This window comes from Lineus longissimus, chromosome 14, assembly GCF_910592395.1.
Source record: "Lineus longissimus chromosome 14, tnLinLong1.2, whole genome shotgun sequence".
NCBI lineage: Eukaryota > Metazoa > Nemertea > Pilidiophora > Heteronemertea > Lineidae > Lineus > Lineus longissimus.
Genome location: NC_088321.1, coordinates 12766519 through 12788203, shown reverse-complemented (window position 1 = coordinate 12788203; position 21685 = coordinate 12766519). Strand labels below are relative to the sequence as shown.

At 42.3% G+C, this 21685-nt stretch overlaps 1 protein-coding gene and 1 long non-coding RNA gene across 16 annotated transcripts in view; one reads left to right on the top strand and one right to left on the bottom strand.

Annotated features, from left to right (window-relative positions):
• The window catches only part of LOC135499239 (unconventional myosin-Va-like), a 51980-nt gene extending 42036 nt beyond the window's left edge, over positions 1 to 9944 (bottom strand). For 9 of the 13 annotated variants that reach the window (XM_064789900.1, XM_064789899.1, XM_064789905.1 and 6 more), the window contains exons 1-9: positions 9816 to 9944; positions 5662 to 5769; positions 5147 to 5258; positions 4591 to 4792; positions 3930 to 4086; positions 3028 to 3253; positions 2148 to 2255; positions 1683 to 1795; positions 442 to 471 (exon numbers count right to left, since the gene is read on the bottom strand). In XM_064789900.1, the coding sequence (XP_064645970.1) occupies positions 442 to 471; positions 1683 to 1795; positions 2148 to 2255; positions 3028 to 3253; positions 3930 to 4086; positions 4591 to 4792; positions 5147 to 5258; positions 5662 to 5769; positions 9816 to 9842 (1083 nt within the window). In that variant the 5' untranslated portion in view covers positions 9843 to 9944. The remainder of the gene's footprint in view (positions 1 to 441; positions 472 to 1682; positions 1796 to 2147; positions 2256 to 3027; positions 3254 to 3929; positions 4087 to 4590; positions 4793 to 5146; positions 5259 to 5661; positions 5770 to 9815) is intronic. The other 4 variants (XM_064789901.1, XM_064789910.1, XM_064789911.1 and 1 more) reach the window with 1 other exon arrangement.
• A 2089-nt stretch (positions 9945 to 12033) lies between these two features.
• On the top strand, positions 12034 to 21019 carry LOC135498853 (uncharacterized). 3 transcript variants are annotated; one of them, XR_010449157.1, is made up of 5 exons: positions 12034 to 12219; positions 13644 to 13717; positions 14575 to 14649; positions 14791 to 14871; positions 15410 to 21019. It is a non-coding gene; the product is annotated as an uncharacterized LOC135498853 (long non-coding RNA). The 3 variants fall into 3 exon arrangements; XR_010449158.1 differs by lacking the exon at positions 12034 to 12219 and adding an exon at positions 12395 to 12448; XR_010449159.1 differs by lacking the exon at positions 12034 to 12219 and adding an exon at positions 12857 to 12879.
• Positions 21020 to 21685: the final 666 nt, after the last annotated feature.

Here is a 21685-nt window from a genome sequence, read left to right as displayed (position 1 = left end):
CACTTAGTAGACTATGGTTTTCACAGCCTCAACTGTCCCTTAATAACCTCGAATACAATTGTACCTTAAAGGGACAACTTGGGCATGTGATTTGTTGGTTTTTCATACAGAAATGGCTTCTAGTAGGACCGTGACTTTTCCAAACAGGATAATTGAAAAGTCATTAAACTGCCATACACAATATACTAGAATGGGGTGTAACCTAGACCTGCCTGAAATTCACACGCCATGTCCAAAACTGCCTTGCAAAAACGTCCAAAATCATTATCAGAACTCGGTGTCTTTGTGATATTACCAATGGCGGTGCATGGTGGCAAGGAGAGTCATTATCCTCCTGGCCAGGTAACTACCATGCCCAAGTTGTCCCTTTAATAATGGCTAACTATCACCTGCTAGATAAAGAAACATAAAAGGAAGCTAATCTAATGTGGCGTAACTTACTTGCACCGTGCAATCAACATCTTCTCCCCCCTAGAGCAAATAAACATAATACTTCGCCGTTAAAGAGGGCGCTAACTACATAACTAAATACTCGTAATTGCCGTCTCATGACTATTAGAGCTATTGGAATTTTATCGACGCGCCACGGGAAAAGCCCTTAATCCATAACCCATCTAAAATCAAACTAGATGTACAGTAGAATCTCTCTATAGCATTCCGCGAAGATGACGTCACTGCAGCTGCTCCCCTCTATTTCCCCATTGCTGAATTACAGGCAATGTCGGCCAAACATGCGATTTCGTAATGGATTCAGGCTTTCTAACTTGGGCAGTTAGATTCAATCTGGCACATGTCCGAGTGTTGGAAATACTACATAATTGTTCTGAATATTTCTCTCTCTGACTCTATGGTATCATTCATGCTAAAAACAATGCGGGGTCAAAGATAATTGACTTTGAAATAAGCTCAAATGCGTAGAAATAAGTTTCGATGTCCGACTGTCACGTGACTAAAACGTCATCAATATCTTATGCAAATGACCTTGTGAGCTATAAATAGTAACTTCGCGGAATGCTATTGAGGACAGTTTCAGGATTGATCAGTGCTGTCCTTAATAGAGAGGTGTCCTGATTAGAGAGGTCAAATTAAATGGAAACCACCAATTTTGGACCAAAACTAGTGTCCTTTAAATTGAGAGGTTGTCCTAAATGATAATGAGGTGTCCGCTACGGGAGGTTCCATTGTAATTGAAACGAGCACATTCACAATGTATGCCCGGCTGTGTGGGCATGGTTCGAGGAATGGACAATTGAATGAAATTGTGAGATTGAAACTCGAAAAGTCAAAGTTAGCTAGCGTGAACAGCTCATCCCACCAGAGCTTATCCCGGATCCTGTAGTATCAAGCAACTAGGAGTGTTACTTCCCCTGGATAGGATGCTGGTCTTTCACAGGTTGACTTCCCAGGCAAGCCTTGTACCCATTTACTCCTTGGTGGAGAGAGGAAAGTAGGGTTGAGTGCCTTGCCCAAGGATACAAAGATGAAACGGTGCTTAACCGTCCCGAGTGTCGAACCTACAACCTCCTGGTCATAAGCCAGGCTCTATGACAACTCTGCCACTGATCACCCCCCCCCCCCCCACCCACTCACCCCCCTGAGAAGAGCGTGATAGACAAAAAACAAGAACAAAATCAATGAAATTGTGCACTGAAACTGAAGTCTACAGTTCTGAGTCAACTTACTGGCACTGTGGAAGAATCTCCGTCTTTTTCTTTTTCATCAAAGATGACGTTTCCAAAATATAAAATACCAGTGAGAATTCGAAAGAGCATCATCTGTTCTTTTTCGCTAATACCTGAAGATATAAAGACACGTAACTGAGATGTGACGACACGTGGTATTGGTGCTTTTCTTACATACAGTAGAACCTCTCTATCAAGGACACCCTTGGGACTGATATATACTGTCCTTAGCATTGCTGTTTCATAAACAGATATAAATACTATCCATACCAAGTTTCAGCGAATTCGTACGCATAATAACTGCACAATGGTTGTGCATATAACTGCATTTCTATCTTCCTTGACCACTAGTTATTACGAAGGGCATACCCCATTAAAGATAACGGAATAAGCACCAATCTGGCCATGGTAGTACCTGGCCATGGTAGTGAAATATAGGTAGGAGAAGTAAACAAGTTATGTTACCTAAAAGTGACATGGCTTCCCTGGTAGTCTCCAGTTCCTCAGCATCATCAACCCCATCCACAATTGGACTTTGACCCTGGTTCGTGTAGAAGAAATTGTTCTGGTGATCTGCAAATCAAACAAACAAGACTTTAAACCTTTTCACTGCGGGTGACGTGCACAACACGTCATGTACATGGCCTCATGTCATGCGGGTGACGTGCATAGTACGTCATGTACATGGCCTCATGTCATGCGGGTGACGTGCATAGTACGTCATGTACATGGCCTCATGTCATGCGGGTGACGTGCATAGTACGTCATGTACATGGCCTCATGTCATGCGGGTGACGTGCAAAGTACGTCATGTACATGGCCTCATGTCATGCGGGTGACATGCATAGTACGTCATGTACATGGCCTCATGTCATGCGGGTGACGTGCATAGTACGTCATGTACATGGCCTCATGTCATGCGGGTGATGTGCAAAGTACGTCATGTACATGGCCTCATGTCATGCAGGTGACATGCCTAGCACGTCATGCCTTCATGGAATTTGAATACAGCAGCACCCTCTCCACACATCCAAATGCACTCTTTTTAGTTTCATCATGATAGCATAAGTGGCAACACTTTTGATTAGTTTCACCAGTGCAGTTGTGGTCAGAATGAATTTTCGAATGGATTACAACGGTGCCAGGACAGGATGTACCAATTTATTTGAGGTAGGTTTAATGAAAATCCTAAGGCAGTCGTGAAAACGAGAGCGATACGCAACATTTCTCAACATCTTGAAGCGAACTGATTTATAAACGTACTGTGCTTACAGATGGACAGACGCAAAAAGAAATGACGACAGAAAATGGCCGATTGCGAGTGCTTGTCGAGCTAAAAACCTACCTAAACGAAACTCCTCAAATTCTGGCAGCTCCGAACTTGCACACAACTGATAGAATATGTGATAGTTGCGCTCATCAGCGGCCTGGTACGTCAGACGCGATTTCTCCAGGAGGTACGTACGCATATTTGCACCGACAATCTTATTGGTCTTGTCAAACGCAATCTCGATGTACTTTCCAAACCTGCTACTGTTATCGTTGCGTATGGTTTTGGCATTACCGATAGCCTGCAAGAAAATTGAATAAGTTACATCAAGACTTATTTATGTCTTTATTTTATTCTTGGTTACATTGAAGCATTAGTTTTTCACATGACGCAACCGCTGGGGTCGAACGTATTAAGTCAAAAAACATCGAAACTACCAAAAGGCACAATTATACCACACTAAGATGAAATGCTAAGCATCAATGGTTACGGAGATATGGCCTGGAAACAAATTCGACACACAGGCAGACGGACCATCAGACGGCCCCTGCCGTGATACACTTCTAGCCTTCATGGGCAAACGAGGAACCAGTTGAGAGCAAGATACTCCGTCGACGCTGGAGCTGGATTGGGCATAAACTGAGGAAACCGCCGTCCAGCATCACCCGTCAAGCTCTGACGTGGAACCCACAGGGGAAGAGAGAAAGCGGAAGACCGAGGAACAGCTGGCAACATGACCTCGAGAGCGACATGAAGACCATGGCCCACCCTTGGCAGGAACTGGAGAGGATCACCACGGACAGAAGATGATGGGGGAAAGTTGATAGTGGCCTATGCTCGCTGAGGAGTGAAGGGCTTTTAAGTTACTTTTGAAGTTTTGAAGCTGCAGTAATTTCCCGGGCTGAGGGGTGCAAAGTGTAAGCCTCTTAAACTTTCCTGTGGAACTAATTCATCTGGCTGTAAACTCTCACACCTACCTCCATGATAGGGTTGGATGCCAGCACCTTCTTTTCGATGTTTGTCTCCGCTTCGCTTCCACCGACCGCTGCGAAATACCTCATGGCATATTTAGCAGACACCGTCTTGCCAGCACCTGACTCTCCACTCACAATAATCGACTGGTTCTGATCAAATCTGAGAAAAACAAAACACAAGTTTAGAAATAAGCATAAATAATAATATGCATGTACATGTAGATGGATATCTGATGACGTCACGAAACTTGATCACTGCATTGCGTGCACACCCTCAATTGCATTGAGTTGTATGAAAGCACTTGCAATTTTTCAGGTAGAGGAAAGCCCCCAAGCGCAGACACAGTGAATTGGATGAGGTTGATATGTCAATACAAGTATCAGGGTTCTCCACAAGGCTATTTGTCAGGGTGGCCCACCCTACCTTGGCAGCTTACCACCCTATCTTGGAAGAGCCACCCTACCTTGCTCTAGAACTTTGTAGAGGGTTCCTATAGAGCCACCCTACCTCAAATTGCTGGCCACCCCACCTTGTGTTGCACACTGGTAAAACGTCATGCAAATCAAGGGTATCACCCTACCTTGAGAAAACCCCGTGGAGAACACTAAGTATGTATCTAAACCTACTGACCTACACGTATAAAGAATGAAAGTTTAAAACTACCTGGACATGTTTTTGAAGGCCTCCTCAGCGACTGCAAACACGTGAGGGTCCATGGTGCCCATGTCCTGCCCGCTGTACGCCTGGATGATTTCGGGCCCGTAGATGGGCAGCTGCTCATACGGGTTGAGAGCCACCAAGACAATGCCACAGTAGGTGTAGATGGCATTCCGCTCGCAGAAACGCACTTGCAGGTTATAGAGAACTGAAAACGATAAAAGTTTCAAAATGTTAGGAAGAGGAACTGGTGTTTTCTTCTTGGTTTTTTGCAACTCTTGCCTCAGTTGCTCATTCTTCATTGTCCGAGTCGACCCATGGCACCTACCCTTTTCCATCTTTCACTTCAGTTTCACATGAATAACCCCTTGACCCCACAGGTCAGTTTTGTATTTTTCACCAACCTACGTATACCCCAGTGGCCGGTTTTGCAGCTTGGGTAACCACTGTGAAAAATAAAATATATGCGTTTCCTACAAATAGTGGGTCTACAAAGATGCGAGACCTGACATGAAGAACTGTTAACCAGGACATGCAGGATAGCAATCTAATCGTGACTTACCCGCAGGTTCATGGAGGTAGCTAAGAGACGTGAGATCATTCTCACCAATCAAGATTTCAGGATTTCGTAAAGGAGGCAACGCATCTTTTGTTTTGATGGCAATATTCGTTTGCTGCAAGTAACGAGAGAAATACAGTTTTATTTCGGGCACTAGTGGCACCCATATTGGATATGACTTTGTGCCAAAAATTTATAGCGCACTTCCCAACACCTGCCTGTCCTGCCACAGAAAATTCAAGCCCATAGGGTCACTGGTTCTGCAGTTACCGTCCCGAATGCGAAATCCAAGATGGCCACCGGCACCTGGCAGCCATTCTGGATACCGTATCGGCCAAAAATCTTTAGGACAACCACCGACCTATTCCATCATGCCACAGAAAATTGAAGGCCATTGGGCAACTCGTTCTGCAGTTGCAGGACTCCAGAATGCATAATTCAAGATGGTCACCTGGCGGCCATCGTATCAGGCCCAATGAAAGTATAGGGACCACCATGACCACAGTATGCCCACTCACCTCGCCATCCTCATATTCTACATCTAACTCTTTCTGGCCTTTATAATCCACCAGCAGCTCTGCTCCACGCCACACGACCTCAGGGTCACGGATCCAGACCCGGGCACCCTGCAAGCAGACAAAAACGCCAATGACTTTCATACCGTAGACTGATAAATGTTAGTGTGAGAGCATTCGCTTACTAGGACCGATCTCGATCGCTTAGTGGTGAGGCTCCTCTGCATGCGTGATAGTGATAGGCTCCTCTGCATTCGCAGTGGCGGGACCAAAGCTATGGAATGAGCTGCCAAATAGTGTTCGTGGCCAGAGTACCCTGGGTCTTTTTAAAACTGTACTAAAAACTCATGTTTTTAAGAAATTCTTTTGAATCCTTTTTTTTAAAAATCCCACTTGCACGTTTTCTTTAGTAATGACTTTTATTCTATCATGTATTAATGTTTTATTGTTGTATCAAAAATAGTAAAGCGCTTAGAAGTTTTAACAACGTTAAGCGCTATAAAAATGTTTTTAATAATAATAATAATAAGGCGTCCTCCTCGTCAAAGGAAGGTCGAAGGTTCGAGGCCTACTGGTAACCTCTTTCCGATGCGACCGGTTGGTTAGCCGCCAGCTAGTTAAGGGTGCAAACTACCTTCTCGCCAGGGCTTGGCATTCATGATAGGAGTTTGGAAGTAAAGAGTATCTCATAAGCCAAAGCTGGCTGGCCCTTTCATTGGGGGTGACATGTATAATAAACAAACTTCACTGCTAGGCCCGGCATTCATGATAGGAGTTTGGAAGTAAAGAGTATCTCATAAGCCAAAGCTGGCTGGCCCTTTCATTGGGGGTGACATGTATAATAAACAAACTTCACTGCCAGGCCCGAGGCATCAAGGCACGAGATCCAATTTCCCCAAGCGCTTGCAACACAGTTGTTATTACAGGGTTTAGTTGAGGCAAGAACACATGATATTTTCATCACTCCTCCCTGACAAAGAATGTTATTGTTAGTTTTTCAAAACAATTTTGACGTACTCTCTGAACTGACATGTCTGTGTCTTAACCTAAACTAGTGTGCCCCATTTTCTGACATTCGTTACAAAACATAACATTTTTTTCTGCGATGATACTGTTATGAGATACACTTTGTCAGTTGTGCTATGGATAGTACGTTGGCCTCTAAATGTGATATACCATGAACAGGAATGGAATGATGATTGATAATGTGGCCATTACCTAATGTCATGTTGAATCAACCATCATTAGCCTGGTGCCTATTAGGAACACACTCAACAGCTCAAACGGCACTGTACTTGTCAGGTACACTTGATAAAATGCAACAGAGTCAGAGATATCTTAGTTAGGAATCAGTGGCAGAGCGGTGGAGCACCGGGCTTAACCAGGGAAGGCGTAGGTTCGATACTCAGACGGATCAACACTGTTTCATCGTGGTGTCCTTGGGCAAGACTCTTAACCCTACTTGCCTCTCAACCCAGGAGTAAATGGATAGCAGGCTTGCTTGGGAAGTCAACCTGCGATAGACCAGCATCCTACCCAGGGCTCTATTGGGTTAAAACATTGATGCAGCGCTCCTTATAGTTCTTAGTTGCGGTGCCGGACATAGTTTTCAAAGATTTTTCACTTGAACAGAGTTTTTGCGTATTCATTGAAGGGTAAAATGAAAGCGTCAGAAGGAATTCACCTTGTGAAACTCGGCAAGGGGTAAACGCCATCTTGATAGAAGTATACCGCAGCAGAAGAGTAACATAAAGCCAGGATACACTTCAGTCTTTCCAATTATCATATCAGCTTCATAAAAATATCTTTCTTGACTCTACTTTAAACTATACAGATACAGTGTCACCAAAAATTACATACAGTGGAACCTCCCTTAGCGGACACCTCTCTATTAAGCACAACCTCTCTATTAAGGACACTAGTTTTGGTCCCAAATTGGTAGTTTCCTTTCAATTTGACCTCTCTAGTTAGGATACCTCTCTATCAAGGACAGCACTTGTCAGTCCCGAGGGTGTCCTTAATAGAGAGGTTCTACTGTACAACAGTCACTTTGGACTGGCCGTAGTTTTCTTATTTCTTAGTATTGCACTTAAATGTTGATTGATGGCTCATTTTATGATAATGCCATGTATGCCCACACTTATCTAATCTCCCATGACATGAAGTACATGTATATCAAATGCTGGAATTTCCCACACAAACCTGTTTCTATTACATATGCCTCCGCTAAAAATCGTTTGTACATGCACAGTTTATAGCATCTCTTAACTTATTGCAAAGATTTTTTGCCAGACATTTTCTGCACGGATGTTTTGAAATTGAAACTCATATGTTGTGTCCATACACATGAATTGTCACAGCAAAACCAGGTGCATGTTGCTAGTCTAATCTTGGCTGGTTGAGACGGATTGGGTAAATTCATTTCACTGTTGTCTGTCATATATTGACATTGTGAAATCTGAGGACATCAATTTCTTCCATTGTCTCCTGGTGTCATAGGCTTATCTTCTGAGTGACATGCAATCTTCCTAGGAGAGGGATAGTTTTTTGGTGTCCAGCCCTTTTACAATAATGTCTGCAGTGTTCAAAGCTCTTCACTCCTAACCAATGTTATCAAAGACTGACGTGTATAGACATTATTCAGTCACTCAAAATACCATTAGAACGACTTTTTTAAACTTATGAAAATGCCTTTTGGGAAGCAGTGCCATTGTCGTCAATGTCAGCAACTCCGTCACAAGCCAAAAGACACTCACGGTTGCGGAAAAATGCCATTGACCGGGATTGATGATGTCACTGTGGAACTTCAGTCCCAGATATGACAATGGTACAAGTACAGTTTGGAGATCTCTCACATAATAATGCTTTTCTCCATCAAAGAAAACACTGCAGAGCCAAGAGACACTCATGCTCACGGAAAATGCAATTGACCAGGATTGATGATGTCACTTCAGAACTTCAGTCCCGGATATGACGATGGTACACATACAGTTTGAAGATCTCTCACATAATAATACCCTTCTCCATCAAGGAAAACACTGCATGGCCCTCAAGTGCAAATCATACAAAATCAGGTGGACACAGTGAACATGTTGAAATTATCAAAATCAATGTGCGCTTTCTACAGATCAGTACTATATACCTCTCCGCGCATCGTCACGCAGTTGCGCGCAACGCAGTGATTCTTTGAAGGAGAAAAGTACACGCGAGACTTCTCAAACTGTACCATCGTCATATTCCAGATCGAAGTTCAGAAGTGTCGTGTATACGCTATGTCACATTATAACTTGCATGCATGTTGGCAGCATGTTGGCAGCAACGCCAGCAGCTCACCAGGCGTATTCCAGGGCAGATATTGAGTTGAGATAGATAGAAAAGACGAATTCGAAGAAGTTTGTTTTGGCACTGTTTAGTCATGCGTTTCAACTTGAACAACGGATCGCCGTGTCTCTAGGCATTGTCGTAAGTCGGCTTAGACCTTTTGACGTGTTCTGACACTGAGTTTGCATCTTTGATTTGTTTTGGCACTGATTTGTCTTCTTCAAATTCGTCTTCATGGAAAGGCCAAGTTGTCGTGTCAGTAACTTTCACGCAGTAAGTGAGTGTACAGCGAAAGTCAATTGGCAATAAACCAAACTCAAATCACTCGCAAAAAACGGAGTAGACGAAGTCACTTTGAGATTGACTCGTACAGTAGCCTAGATACTGCCGACCAGGCGGAGGAAGTCAGGGAACGACTTTAGAATTCCCGATCGGAAGTATAGGTCTAAGGGGCGAATGAATACCGAATAATGAACAAGTAGCCTAACCCTAACCCTAACCCTTTAAACCGATTCACAACTTATATAGTGCGGAGGAACATCCGATCGGTAATTCTAAAGTTTAGCCGAAGTCAGTACTAACCAAAACAAACCAAACGAAAAAAAGAACATGTGGTGTGCGACCATACAGCCTTTTGCTGCTTGTTGGTTGTGGCCAGGTTTGGCTTTCTCCGCCTGGTGTGAGGGCCTATATGCTCTATCTATCTAATCTAATGCATTAGCAGTGTATGTGTAGTGTATGACTGTATTATGCATGCAATGCAAATACATAATGCATTTTTTGAAGGCTGTTTTCGGTCTTCAGAAACTCTTTATATAATGTTCACGGCTTTATACCTTCGTGTATAGCACATCCGTAGACATAGTGAAGTTTCACCACCGTCTTATTTCATTACAAGATGCCAGAAGCAGTCAAATCCTTAGATTTTGTTGTAATTTCGGAGACGAAACATCAAAAAAATTCAGAATCAGCCATGTTTACAATGTGTACGCATGTGCAGTACGCCTACCAGTCATTTTGCTTCAGGTCATGTGACAGATATGATCAATATCATATAATTTGATCAATATCGTATAATTTGTGCAATATCAAATAATGCGCTGTTGGTAACCATAATATGAGGAAGGCTCAGGCCTTGATAGGGAGCTCTTCGTGAATAGGGCTGGTGACCGAGAAGACTCGGGTGGGGGGGGGGGGGATATAGTTAGGATGATGCCATCATGGCAGTTGACCGAAGAAGCAGTTGGCTAGCACACAATGTCAATGATGGCGAGTAGTTGGTGGTTGGGAGAGGGGGGGGGGATATAGAGTTTTCCCAAATGTACGCGATGATGACGTGGGCCCCATTAACAGGACGTAACATCTATTTTAAAATGCATTTCCAAAGTGAATGCATGAGGACAGCCCATTTGTGTCGTATATCACTGGAAACGCCCGATTACCCTGATTCTGCAGGATGTTAAATCGGGCATTTTATTTCTTTAAATAAATCATAAGCGTCGCATTTGCTCCTAGCTCTGTTCACCATCCCAAATGGCAATAAATCAGTAATCACCAAAAACCCCAAATAATATGAAAAGTCATTTCTTCCTGAATAATTCTTACAGTGACCATACCCCCATGAAAGACAGTTGCTTACGCTACACAAAAATAATAAAAAAATCGAGGGTCAACCATTGAACTTTTGAGATATGTTTAATTTTGCAAAAATCAGCGAAAAACGCACCAACTGGCACTGGACGACATTTCAACACGGGGCCGACGCACATCCCAAGTTCAGTGTACACATACGTCGGCAACAACAGTATAAATGCGTAGTTTCTTGTAAGCCGCCTATTGAGTAGCGCTCTAGGTTTCACAAACTCCAACAAAACATGTCTTTGCCAAAACAACTGCTGGATAAACACTGACGTGCTGTAAGGACCGAGAAATCAATGATTTTAGGAACTACGGTGAGGGGCGCGCATGAATAAAAAAAACCCTCCCTAATGAGACCTGAAGCCTATGCAAGTTACTCTCGTCATTATACTCCCTAACACGCGTGTATCTTAAGAGCCCCGCCTAAGAAGGGGGGCTTATAATAAATACATGCAAGATATGAATAAGTAAACATGGGAAAGTGCGTAAAGTGGGTGTTCAAAAGTCATAACTTGGGCCTCGTTTTGGGATTTGTCGTATATACGTCACTGGGGCTGAAGTCTATTAATAGATGGGGATGACCACGTCACGTCTCCACTTGTCTCCCAGGTCTAAAGGAGACACAAGAGAAGGCGATATTCCATGATGGCAGTAGGTGTCTCCCAGGTCTAAAGGAGACTCAAGAGATGATGTTATTCCATGGTGGGAGAAGGTGTCTCCAAGATCTAATGGAGACACAAGAGAAGATGTTACTCCATGATGGCAGTAGGTGTCTCCCAGGTCTAAAGGAGACACAAGAGAAGGTGTTACTCCATGATGACAGTAGGTGTCGCCCATTCTAAAGGAGACATAAGAGAAAATGTTACTCCATGATGATGACAATCGGTGTCTCCCAAGTCTAAAGGAGACACAAGAGAAGATTTTACTCAATGATGATGACAGTAGAGGTGTCCTCCAGGTTTGAAGGAGACGATAAATAAGATGTTACTCCACGTGTTTCCCAGGCCTTAATGAGACACAAGAGAAGATGTTACTCCATGATGATGACAGTAGATGTGTCCCCCAGGTCTAAAGGACACGCAGGATAATTAAGATGTTACTCCACATGTCTCCCAGGTCTAAAGGAGACACAAGAGAAGATTAAACTCCATGATGACAGTAGGTGTCTCCCATTCTAAAGGAGACAGAGGAGAAGATGTTACTCCATAATGATGACGGTATAGGTGTCTCCCGGGTCTAAAGGACACACAGGATAATAAGATGCTGCTCCATGTGTTTCCCAGACCTTAATGAGACACAAGGGAAGATCTTACTCCATGATGATGACAGTAGGTGTGTCTCCCAGTTCTGAAGGAGACTCAAGAGAAGATGTTACTCCATGATGATGACAGTATACGTGTGTTAGGGCACTAACATTGGAATGGCCAAGACGGGGTCAGTCGTTCTCCGCGAGAGGGCGTACTTTACAAATTAACGACGATTTCCCTTGCGTTTGGACACTGTCTTGTCGCTGCTTTTCGTGCTTTTGCCGCGGTTATACTAGCATGAGTAGTTTGTTCCGAAATACTAGCGTTGGGATTGCTGTTCGCCATCATGCAATCGGTAAATATTATTGCTTTACGGTCTGGATGATTTAGGGAAAAGTATTGTAGAAGACGAACAAGTTTTTTTCGTTGATTCTGTGAGAAAAAGACGCTTACTCGTAGGCCTACCGCCCGGTACCACAGTGACAGAGTACAGACCATCATTCATGCAATCGATGCACTGTCGAGTGTGTGCAGACTTAAGACTGCAGTCTAGGCGTTCAGGCTACAGGCTTCATCATGTCTGTGTACGTGTAAGCCTAGTGTCACTCTCAGCTCAGTCTTACTCTTACTCTCTGTGGAGTGTGCGTCCATCATGATATTGTATTGCCAACACGTCATGGAGTGCATACTATATATATCGGTACTATAGATCCATGCACTTCATTGGGACCAACGTTTACGAAAACGTCGCGTCTCGTCACGTTACAGTAATGTAAAATGCATGGTGACGTGACGACAGCCAACACTACGTCATGTAAACGTTGTTCCCAATCTAGTGCATGAATCTATAGGCCTAGGTCTATATTATATATCACCACTTAGGAAATAGACGTATTCGAAGAAGACGGAATCGGTGCCAAAACAAATCGAATGCGCACACTCGGAATACGTCAGAAGGCGTAGTAAGCCGACTTCGGACAGTGCCTAGAGAGACACGGCGATCCTTTGTTCAAGGGTCAGTGCAAACTTCTTCGAATTCGTCTTATCAACGTAATGACGTAACTGGTGAAATAACGAGGCGTAGGCCTAGTGGTGAAACAATATTGCGCAATGTTATTTTGGTAGAAGGTTGTGGCAGTGAAGGGACTGTGTGCATGCACTTGAGGGAGTGTGTTCATCCAGATAGGCCTGTTTGAAGAAGAGGAATCGGCTCCAAAACAATATAAACAATGAGTGCGCACACCCAGAACATGTCACTCGTCAGAAGGCCTTAGCTGACTTTGGACAATGCCTAGGGACACCACGCTCTGGTCAGCACCAAAACAAACTTCTTCGAATTCGTCTATTTATAGGACCTTTGCAGTATTGCCAGATACGCCGGCACCACCTAGGGTCGCCAAAACAAACCATGTTTACAATAGATCTTCACAGAAAAGGATGCACATTGGCTCGAGACGACATTCGAAAGTCGGTCAGCGGGTAGCACGTGTGCACAGCATGATGCACTGTCAAGATTTTTTACAATTTGTAATACAATTTTTTAAAGGATATTTGATTGACGGGGTGCAATAGCATCGGCCAGCATCACCATGGCAATGACGGCATGAAAGAGGCTTGGCATCTCCAGCACATATCGTTTAAGATATGTTTCAAATCAGTTGCAAAAAATTTTTTCTACCACTTACATGTATTTCTTTTTGTTTTGTAAATATGATTGCATCCATCGCCATCGGGATACCAAATCTTGGTAACTCATGTTTTTTAAATGTGGCATTGCAGGCCCTCCGTGCCACCCCTGGGGTTTTTAATGCCACTCGTGCCCACACTCAAGTGTTTTGAAGAATGTAAAATCCGTAAGTATTTACTAAAATTTTAATACAGCCTTTTATTTTACAATAAAATACTGTTACTACTGTTGTCCATTCATGATAAATTATTTGTCCGCATCGTTTTTGGGCTATGGATGATGGAGTGTAAACGCGTGGACTGGATGGTCAAACTTTTTCAATACAAATTTTTGATTTAATTGATCTGTCATCGCTTGGAATTGAAAGTCATAGCATCGGTCGTTTTTTTTAAAAAACTGCTTGTCATTTTTTGGCATGTGATATTTGACCCTTTATGTCCTAACCGGCCGATATCCGGCCACTGATTTTTGTCTAGTTTCCTAGCCTAGCTGCCTGCCAGTACGTACCTAATCTCAAGCAACACCATCGCCATCATGAAACTTAGGCTGGTTTTCGGGCGGTTTAGGGATATGCAATATACTTGTTTTCATCCGTTTGATGAAATAATACTAGTGAAATTAATTAGCTGTCTTGTACATGGGGGGGGGGGGCATTTGGAGGTCGTTTGGGGTGAAAATTGCTGAAATACTTGGAAACACTAAAAAAATTCAAGGATTTAAAGAGTTAAAACAGAATAAAAATCTTTTTTTCATCTGACTCTGAGTTGGGCTTTGTGCTGGGTCAAACTTCTTTTCTGAAAATTCATACATGTATGATGAAGTTCAACTTCATACACAAGCTCAGCTCCTGCATCATTCAGTCCATAAAGCTTTTTACTTCTCGTGCTACAGGTATGTAAAGGCAAAAAAGGTTTGACTGTCATTGTCTGCACTTAGACAGCCGCAGAAACGTTTCTTATGTCTTTATGATGAATGTGATTGTCGAAATGTTTTCAAACGATTCAAATTGTTATTTTTTTGCAGAGTGTGTGATAAACATGTGTAAAGAAACCTTTCGTAAGAAGCCAGAAGAGCTTTACAACAATCTTGGACTGGGAGGTAAGAAACATGCAATTTTTAAATTGCCTTTTAACCATTCATGTCTTCTCCATCAGTTCATCTTCCGACTTCGTCATGGACAATTTGCACAGCAAACAGCAATTTGATACCTTTCATTTGACAAATGTTATGTTATTTCAGATGGAGGCCATCATAAACTTCTTGTAGGATGAGTTGCCGCAGACAGAGATGAAAACCATGATGAATGTCCGTGAGCCAGAGGTGGGTCTGAAATTTGACAAATGGTCAGCCTTATTGATGGTATCTCTCCATGAAAGTACAGCACATGACAGGCGAGAAACTTGAAGCGAATTGGGTTAAACTGACCGGCTGCAACCAAATACAGTGCCTAGAGATAATTTTGAATCACTTCATGCATTATCCTGTGGATAGTCATGAAACAATAAAAGACCTACGTACAGAGATGGGTACATTTTCAGGCATATGGAATAATTTGTGCTCAGAGGAACGCAGTGGCACAACGTTTGAGCATCAACATTGTGATCGGGAGGTCCTGGCTTCGATACCCGGCATGTGCCACGTTGTAACTCTTACCTTCTGGATAGGCTGGGTAATGAAAGCTCTTTTAAAGCGCCATATAAAACTCCTTGTTATTATCGTTATTTGGGCTGATTTTGTTGGGAAACACGAAAATATGTCACTTGATTGTCCACTGCATTCTTATTATACACTTAATTTGTTATCAAAGTAAAGCATTATCATCACATCATAGATGAAATTTTATAATTTGATTTTCCAGGCTATGATTTGTTTAGTACAACAATGCGAGGGACTTAACAAAATTGAGGCGGAAATATTCTTGAGGCAGTGTCGGTGCATGGAAGAAACGGAAACATTGGATTAAGGATTTATTTCATAGTGAATTACACAGTCACAAATGGATTACACACGTTCTGGATTAGACTAGTTTCTGCTGCAACTGACATTTTTGCAGGTGCCCACTCGTAGGCGATTCCTTGATGTCTTCCTTGGATTTTACATGATATTATGTCATTTTCGCCAACATCGGGTTTTGGCGCCAAGACGTTTGTTCCTAGAACAGTTGATTTAAATGCCGAATGTGGACAGTTTTAATTTATATCGCCGGTGTCTACCCAAACAATTTTAGATGCTTTCTGCTGAATCTTCTATTACTACTGTTTTTACTGGGGTTTCATCGATGTTTTTTGGTGGAGTGTGACTCTAAAGTAATAGGCAGCTTGTTATGCCCCCGCCAATGCGTAAAGCATTGCGGAGGCATTATGTTTTACCAATGTCCGTCAGCCGGTAGGCGTCAGGCGTCTGTAAACTTTTCGTTTCCTCTCATTTTAACAAGAACGCTTTGAGTAATAACCATGTAACTTTTTATGTGGGTAGAAAAAGATAACGTGCACAGCGGGCATTACAGACCAATAACTCTTTCACAATGTCAACTAAACCAAGTCAGCTATGACACCAGCTGCCCGGGGTTGTCTGAAAAACACTTCACTTTCCTAATACACCAACTCAAAGTGCTCACCGGGGCATATGCTACGCCCTGCGTTGCTCTTGTTATTGCAGTATTTTTGTTCTTCCTCTGGTTCACCTATAAACTATTTTTCCAATCTCCAATCATGTTTGATGCTTTAGCCATTTTGTTTCAGCTCTTAACGTGTTATTCATTATTTCTGGTAGCATAAGTCCTGGCACGAAATACCTTTCCCGTCATAATATCAGTACCAAGACGTCACAGGGTAGGTCCTACTCCAGGAAACGCCTTACTCGTGCACTGTTCCACGTGAAAAGGGTCACTGCTTGGAGAGCTAAATGGGTCAACATCAGAAAAGCGCGATAATTCAGTCTTTGGAATTTTTCCTTTTTTTGTGCAATTTGTTGATGGAAACTACTTATGTAGAACAGGAGGTGACTGGGCAGCGGACAGCTGGGTAATATTGCCCTTAACCCCTCGCCTCCCTGGAGGGGACGATATATCGTCCCTGTATTTTGTCTCGCGTAGGCGGTACGATATATCGTCCCTATACTAATGCTTTAGTATAGAACTCTCGGTACACGTTAGACGCTATTGTACAGTGTATTCGTGTCCCTGGTGATCTGCAGAAGACTAGATTTAGTTTCATTCATAGTTTACAGAGGGCGCTGCAGTTTGATTGGCGCTTGTGCAGCGTCACAGTACAAGAACTGATTAGCATATAAATTAATATTATGTTGTATTATTCGATCAATCAGTAATAGACAATAGTCAGTCAAAGGTTATCAATCAAGTTACGTTGATCATTAACAGGTTGTAACTGCATCAATTACAGTTCCATATACTTTGTTCAAATCAGAAAAATCAATCAATTAGAGCAAAATCAATCCAAAAATATTGATTATTACTGATTATTGATTACCTCTTACCTAATTGATACCCAGAAACAACGCCAATTGATAGCCAAGGTAATCAGCTTTACGAAAATGTATGGTTTTATTAGTCGTACTTCCACCTATCAAATCCCCGTGTCTTTTGCGCTTACACCTATGAATTGTCGTGTCTAAATAGACCTGTGTGTCAAATCCCCGTGTCTATTAGCCCCATCGAGCTTGATGCGGCCAATCGGGGGCTAATTTAGACCTGTGTTCAACACAGGTTTTTGATAGGTGGAATCTGAATAGACACAGCAATTGCAAGTTCTAAGATCCGGCGACAGATGGCGCGGTGTAGTTACCGCGGTATTGCGCATGCGAAATTCCCCTCCAACGGGAAAGAAACACAGGAGAGCTCCCTACCTACAGCGCACCTGTCGCCGGGGTTATTAATCATTATCTAACACAACTGATAGGTGCAAGTGCGCCGCAGGTTTTTTGACACACGGCGAAGACACGGGTCTTGAAAAAACACGGGGTTTTATCATAGGTGTTCTGTAGGGACTGTATATTGATATAACTCCTCAACCTCTTAAACAAAACAACGTTTATTTCTCCTTGCTTGCTACAAAATCAATCAAACTTTACAAATGTTCATCGCACGTGCTCTCATGGGTGGGCGCGGACATCTTAAACTCCTCGCCATTACTCGTTGTTGTCGTCGTTACACATACAACCGTCTCAACCAAATACACAACAATAGGTGGAACTATGACTATAAATCAAGGATGCATAATGAAGGAGGTACAATATTTAAAAGTATTTTTACGTTATTTTGCATAAAACTGGTAAAAAATCTCGGTACATCGCGTTACATAGGCCTCGGGAGCCAAAGGGTTAATAATGCCTAAGGTCCTTTAATAATTTTGGTACCAAACCAAGTGCTTGAAGTGGTTGGAATACCATAACCTATGCAGACACGTGAGGGCCATTTACACGGAACCAGTGATCTTGACCGATCTTGACCGATCCAGATCATTCTAGATTGGTTTGCTGCGTTTATCCTCTTGACTCCCAAAACTTGAAAATCACGGGATCCCAGGGTGGTCACGTGGTTGCGAAAATTGGGTCTGACGTTCACGATGTATGGCGCCCGCATACAACCACCAAAGTCCGGTGACGAGGCACCATCTACCCAGGCATGCTCTAACTGACCCTACTGTACATCAAACACGCTAAAACCAGCAATAAAATAGCGTCCCAGCTCAAGGGAATAAAAATATTACTGAGACCGACCTGTCGGTCGTTGGGGAAAAAAACATTATTTCAAAATGACCGACTGGTCGGTCACCGGGATTCAAGAGGTTGACTGCACACCATTGGTCATTCGCAAGAAACACAGGCCCAAATTCATAAAGGGCGTTTAAGGGTTAGACATGTACAACTTCTCTCTAATCAGTTTCAGGGCCTATTCATATTCTGTGAAGATTCACATCAAGGGCCAGAATCTGTCTACTCAGTAGTTAAACGCTGTTTTAAGCTAAACACCCTTTATGAATTTGGCCCCATATGTTTAAGTTTTGAATATAAAGTTAAAATAAAAGATTGAGGTGTGTCGTGTAATCAAGCAATGTGCGTATTCATTTACGCGACACTCGTTAATCATCTTCTGTAATAATTTGTTTGAGTAATCTTGGAAAGTTTTGAAAAATGGCGTCCATTACATTTACATTCTCATCTCAACAGAGCCCTTTGACGAGAGATAATGGCTTTTTCTGGCATTTATCTGAAAAACTTGACTTTCCTGAGAAACATGACAGTGCCCAAGTTGTAGGGTAATTACACATTTCTTCAAGTCCCAAGATAACATTCATTGAGTTAAGTTGAAATCAGCATGACAGTGAACTGAATGGCTGCAGGAATTTCCAGCAAGTACTTGTACCGGTAATATTTTTCTCTGACAACAACCGTTTTTGGGCCTTTTGAGCTTATTATATATGAGAGTAGTAGACAGATCAAGTTGTTTGAAATGACTGACATAATTTTAAAAGCCCTTGTCCTGCAATTGCCACCGTGGTAATGTACCTAAAGTGCCCCAGCCACATATGTACAAATGATAATCATGTTTGGCAAAATTAAATGTGTGGTGAATATTGAAAGTTCAAGTGTGAACATATTATGTAAAAGTGTGGAATTACACAGCGAGAACTGTATAATCCCAGTAAATGATTTTTATACATATTGAAGTCATGAAGTACGGCAGCAGATTAGTGCCATAAAAAATATAAAAAATAAAATATTATCTCGTTATTACGAGATCTTTTCTCGTTATTACGTGATGTTATCTCGTTATTACGCGATCTTTTCTCGTTATTACGCGATCTTTTCTCGTTATTACGAGATCTTTTCTCGTTATTACGCGATGTTATCTCGTTATTACGAGATCTTTTCTCGTTATTACGCGATCTTTTCTCGTTATTACGCGATCTTTTCTCGTTATTACGAGATGTTATCTCGTTATTACGCGATGATGGTATATGGTACGGACCTTTCCCGCGCTTGATCCTGAGCTTTAGGTCTCGTTAGGGAGTTTTTCCCAAATGTACGCGATGATGACGTGTCCCATTAACAGGACGTAACATCTATTTTAAAATGCGTTTCCAAAGTGAATGCATGAGGACAACCCATTTGTATCGTATATCACTGGAAACGCCTGATTCCCCTGATTCTGCAGGATGTTAAATCGGGCATTTTATTTCTTTAAATAAATCATAAGCGTCGCATTTGCTCCTAGCTCTGCACCATCCCAAATGGCAATATTGCCAATTGGGCCGGACAATCACGAAAAACCCCAAATATTATACATTTCTTCCTGAATAATTCTTACAGAGACCATTCTCCCATGAAAGACAGTTGCTTACGCTACACAAAAATTAAAAAAAATCGAGGGTCAACCATTGAACTTTTGAGATGTGTTGAATTTTGCACAAATCAGCGAAAAACGCACCAACTGGGACTGGACGGCATTTCAACACGGGGCCGACGCACATCCCAAGTTCAGTGTACACATACGTCGGCAACAACAGTATAAATGCGTAGTTTCTTGTTAGTCGCCTATTGAGTAGCGCTCTAGGTTTCAGAAACTCCAAAAAAACATGTCTTTGCCAAAACAACTGCTGAATCAACGCTGACATACTGTGAGGACCGAGAAATCAATGATTTTAGGAACTACGGTTAGGGCTTGGCCGCGCATGAATGAAAAAAAAAACTCCCTAATGAGACCTTAATCCTCGATGTTGCGTGCACTTTCGCATCTCGTAATAACGAGAAAAGATCTCGTAATAACGAGATAACATCTCGTAATAACGAGAAAAGATCGCGTAATAACGAGAAAAGATCTCGTAATAACGAGATAACATCGCGTAATAACGAGAAAAGATCTCATAATAACGAGAAAAGATCTCGTAATAACGAGATAATATTTTATTTTTTATGGCACTAATCTGCTGCCGTAATGAAGACTGTGAGTGTGAATTTTATCGTGATACTTAAAGGCAGAAAGGGAATTGAAGATACAGTGGAACCTCCCTTAGCAGATACCTCTCTATGAAGGACAACCTCACTATTAAGGACACTAGTTTTGGTCCCAAATTGGTACTTTCCATTCAATATGGCCTCTCTAATCAGGACACCTCTCTATTAAGGACAGCATTTGGCAGTCCCGATGGTGTCCTTAATAGAGAGGTTCTACTGAGTGACAAAAATTGTATTTTTTCCTAATGTTAAGTCGGGATCGTGGGATTATTGATTTCTGCCCGTTTCTAGTATTGTGAGGATGTATTTGGTCATTTGTTTTGATGCATGAATGAAGTAACCCAGATCGCAATTATTGAAAAATTTGTGTAGAAACTTCATTTGTAGTAGAGTGTGTATATCTGTTACTTCTAATGATTTTAAAGTCTTGAATAAGGGTTTGGTGTGGGCAATGAGCAGAGCAGATAATAATAATTAAATGACCTGAAATCTATCGCCTTGTCTATTATCTTTTTCACTAGGCTAAAGTTCATTTCTGTGACTCTGCTTTGTATCACAGTGACATCTCTGTGAGACCACCTTGTTGTCTGTTAAAGACTGCACACCAAGACATGGCTCCATAAGCAATATCTCTTTGAGAACATCTTGGTGTCCGATTAGGACTGCACACCGAAGACTTCCCTCCATAAGGAACGCTCTAGACTCTACGAGAAAATATTGTTGACCGATTGGGACACCACACTGAAGACATGCCTACATACCTTTGAGACCACACCGAACACATGCATTTGAGACCCCCTTTTTGTCTGATCAGGACAGCACACCATAGTCTCCATAAGTGACATCTCAATGAGACCACCTTGTTGTCTGTTCGGTGCAGCACGCACACTGAAGATACGCGTCCATAAAGGACATCTCTATGAGACCATCTTGTTGTCTGATTGGACAAGACAAGTCTCCAAGAGTGACATCTGTATGAGGACACCTTGTTGGCTGATTGTGACAGCACATTGAAGACTTGTCTCCGTAAAAGACATCCATTCAAGAGTAAACTGAAGACTTGCATCAAAAAGGGACATGTCTTTGAGACCATCTAGTTGTCTGATTGAGACAAGACATGTCTTCATAAGTGACGTATGTATGAGGACACCTTGTTGGC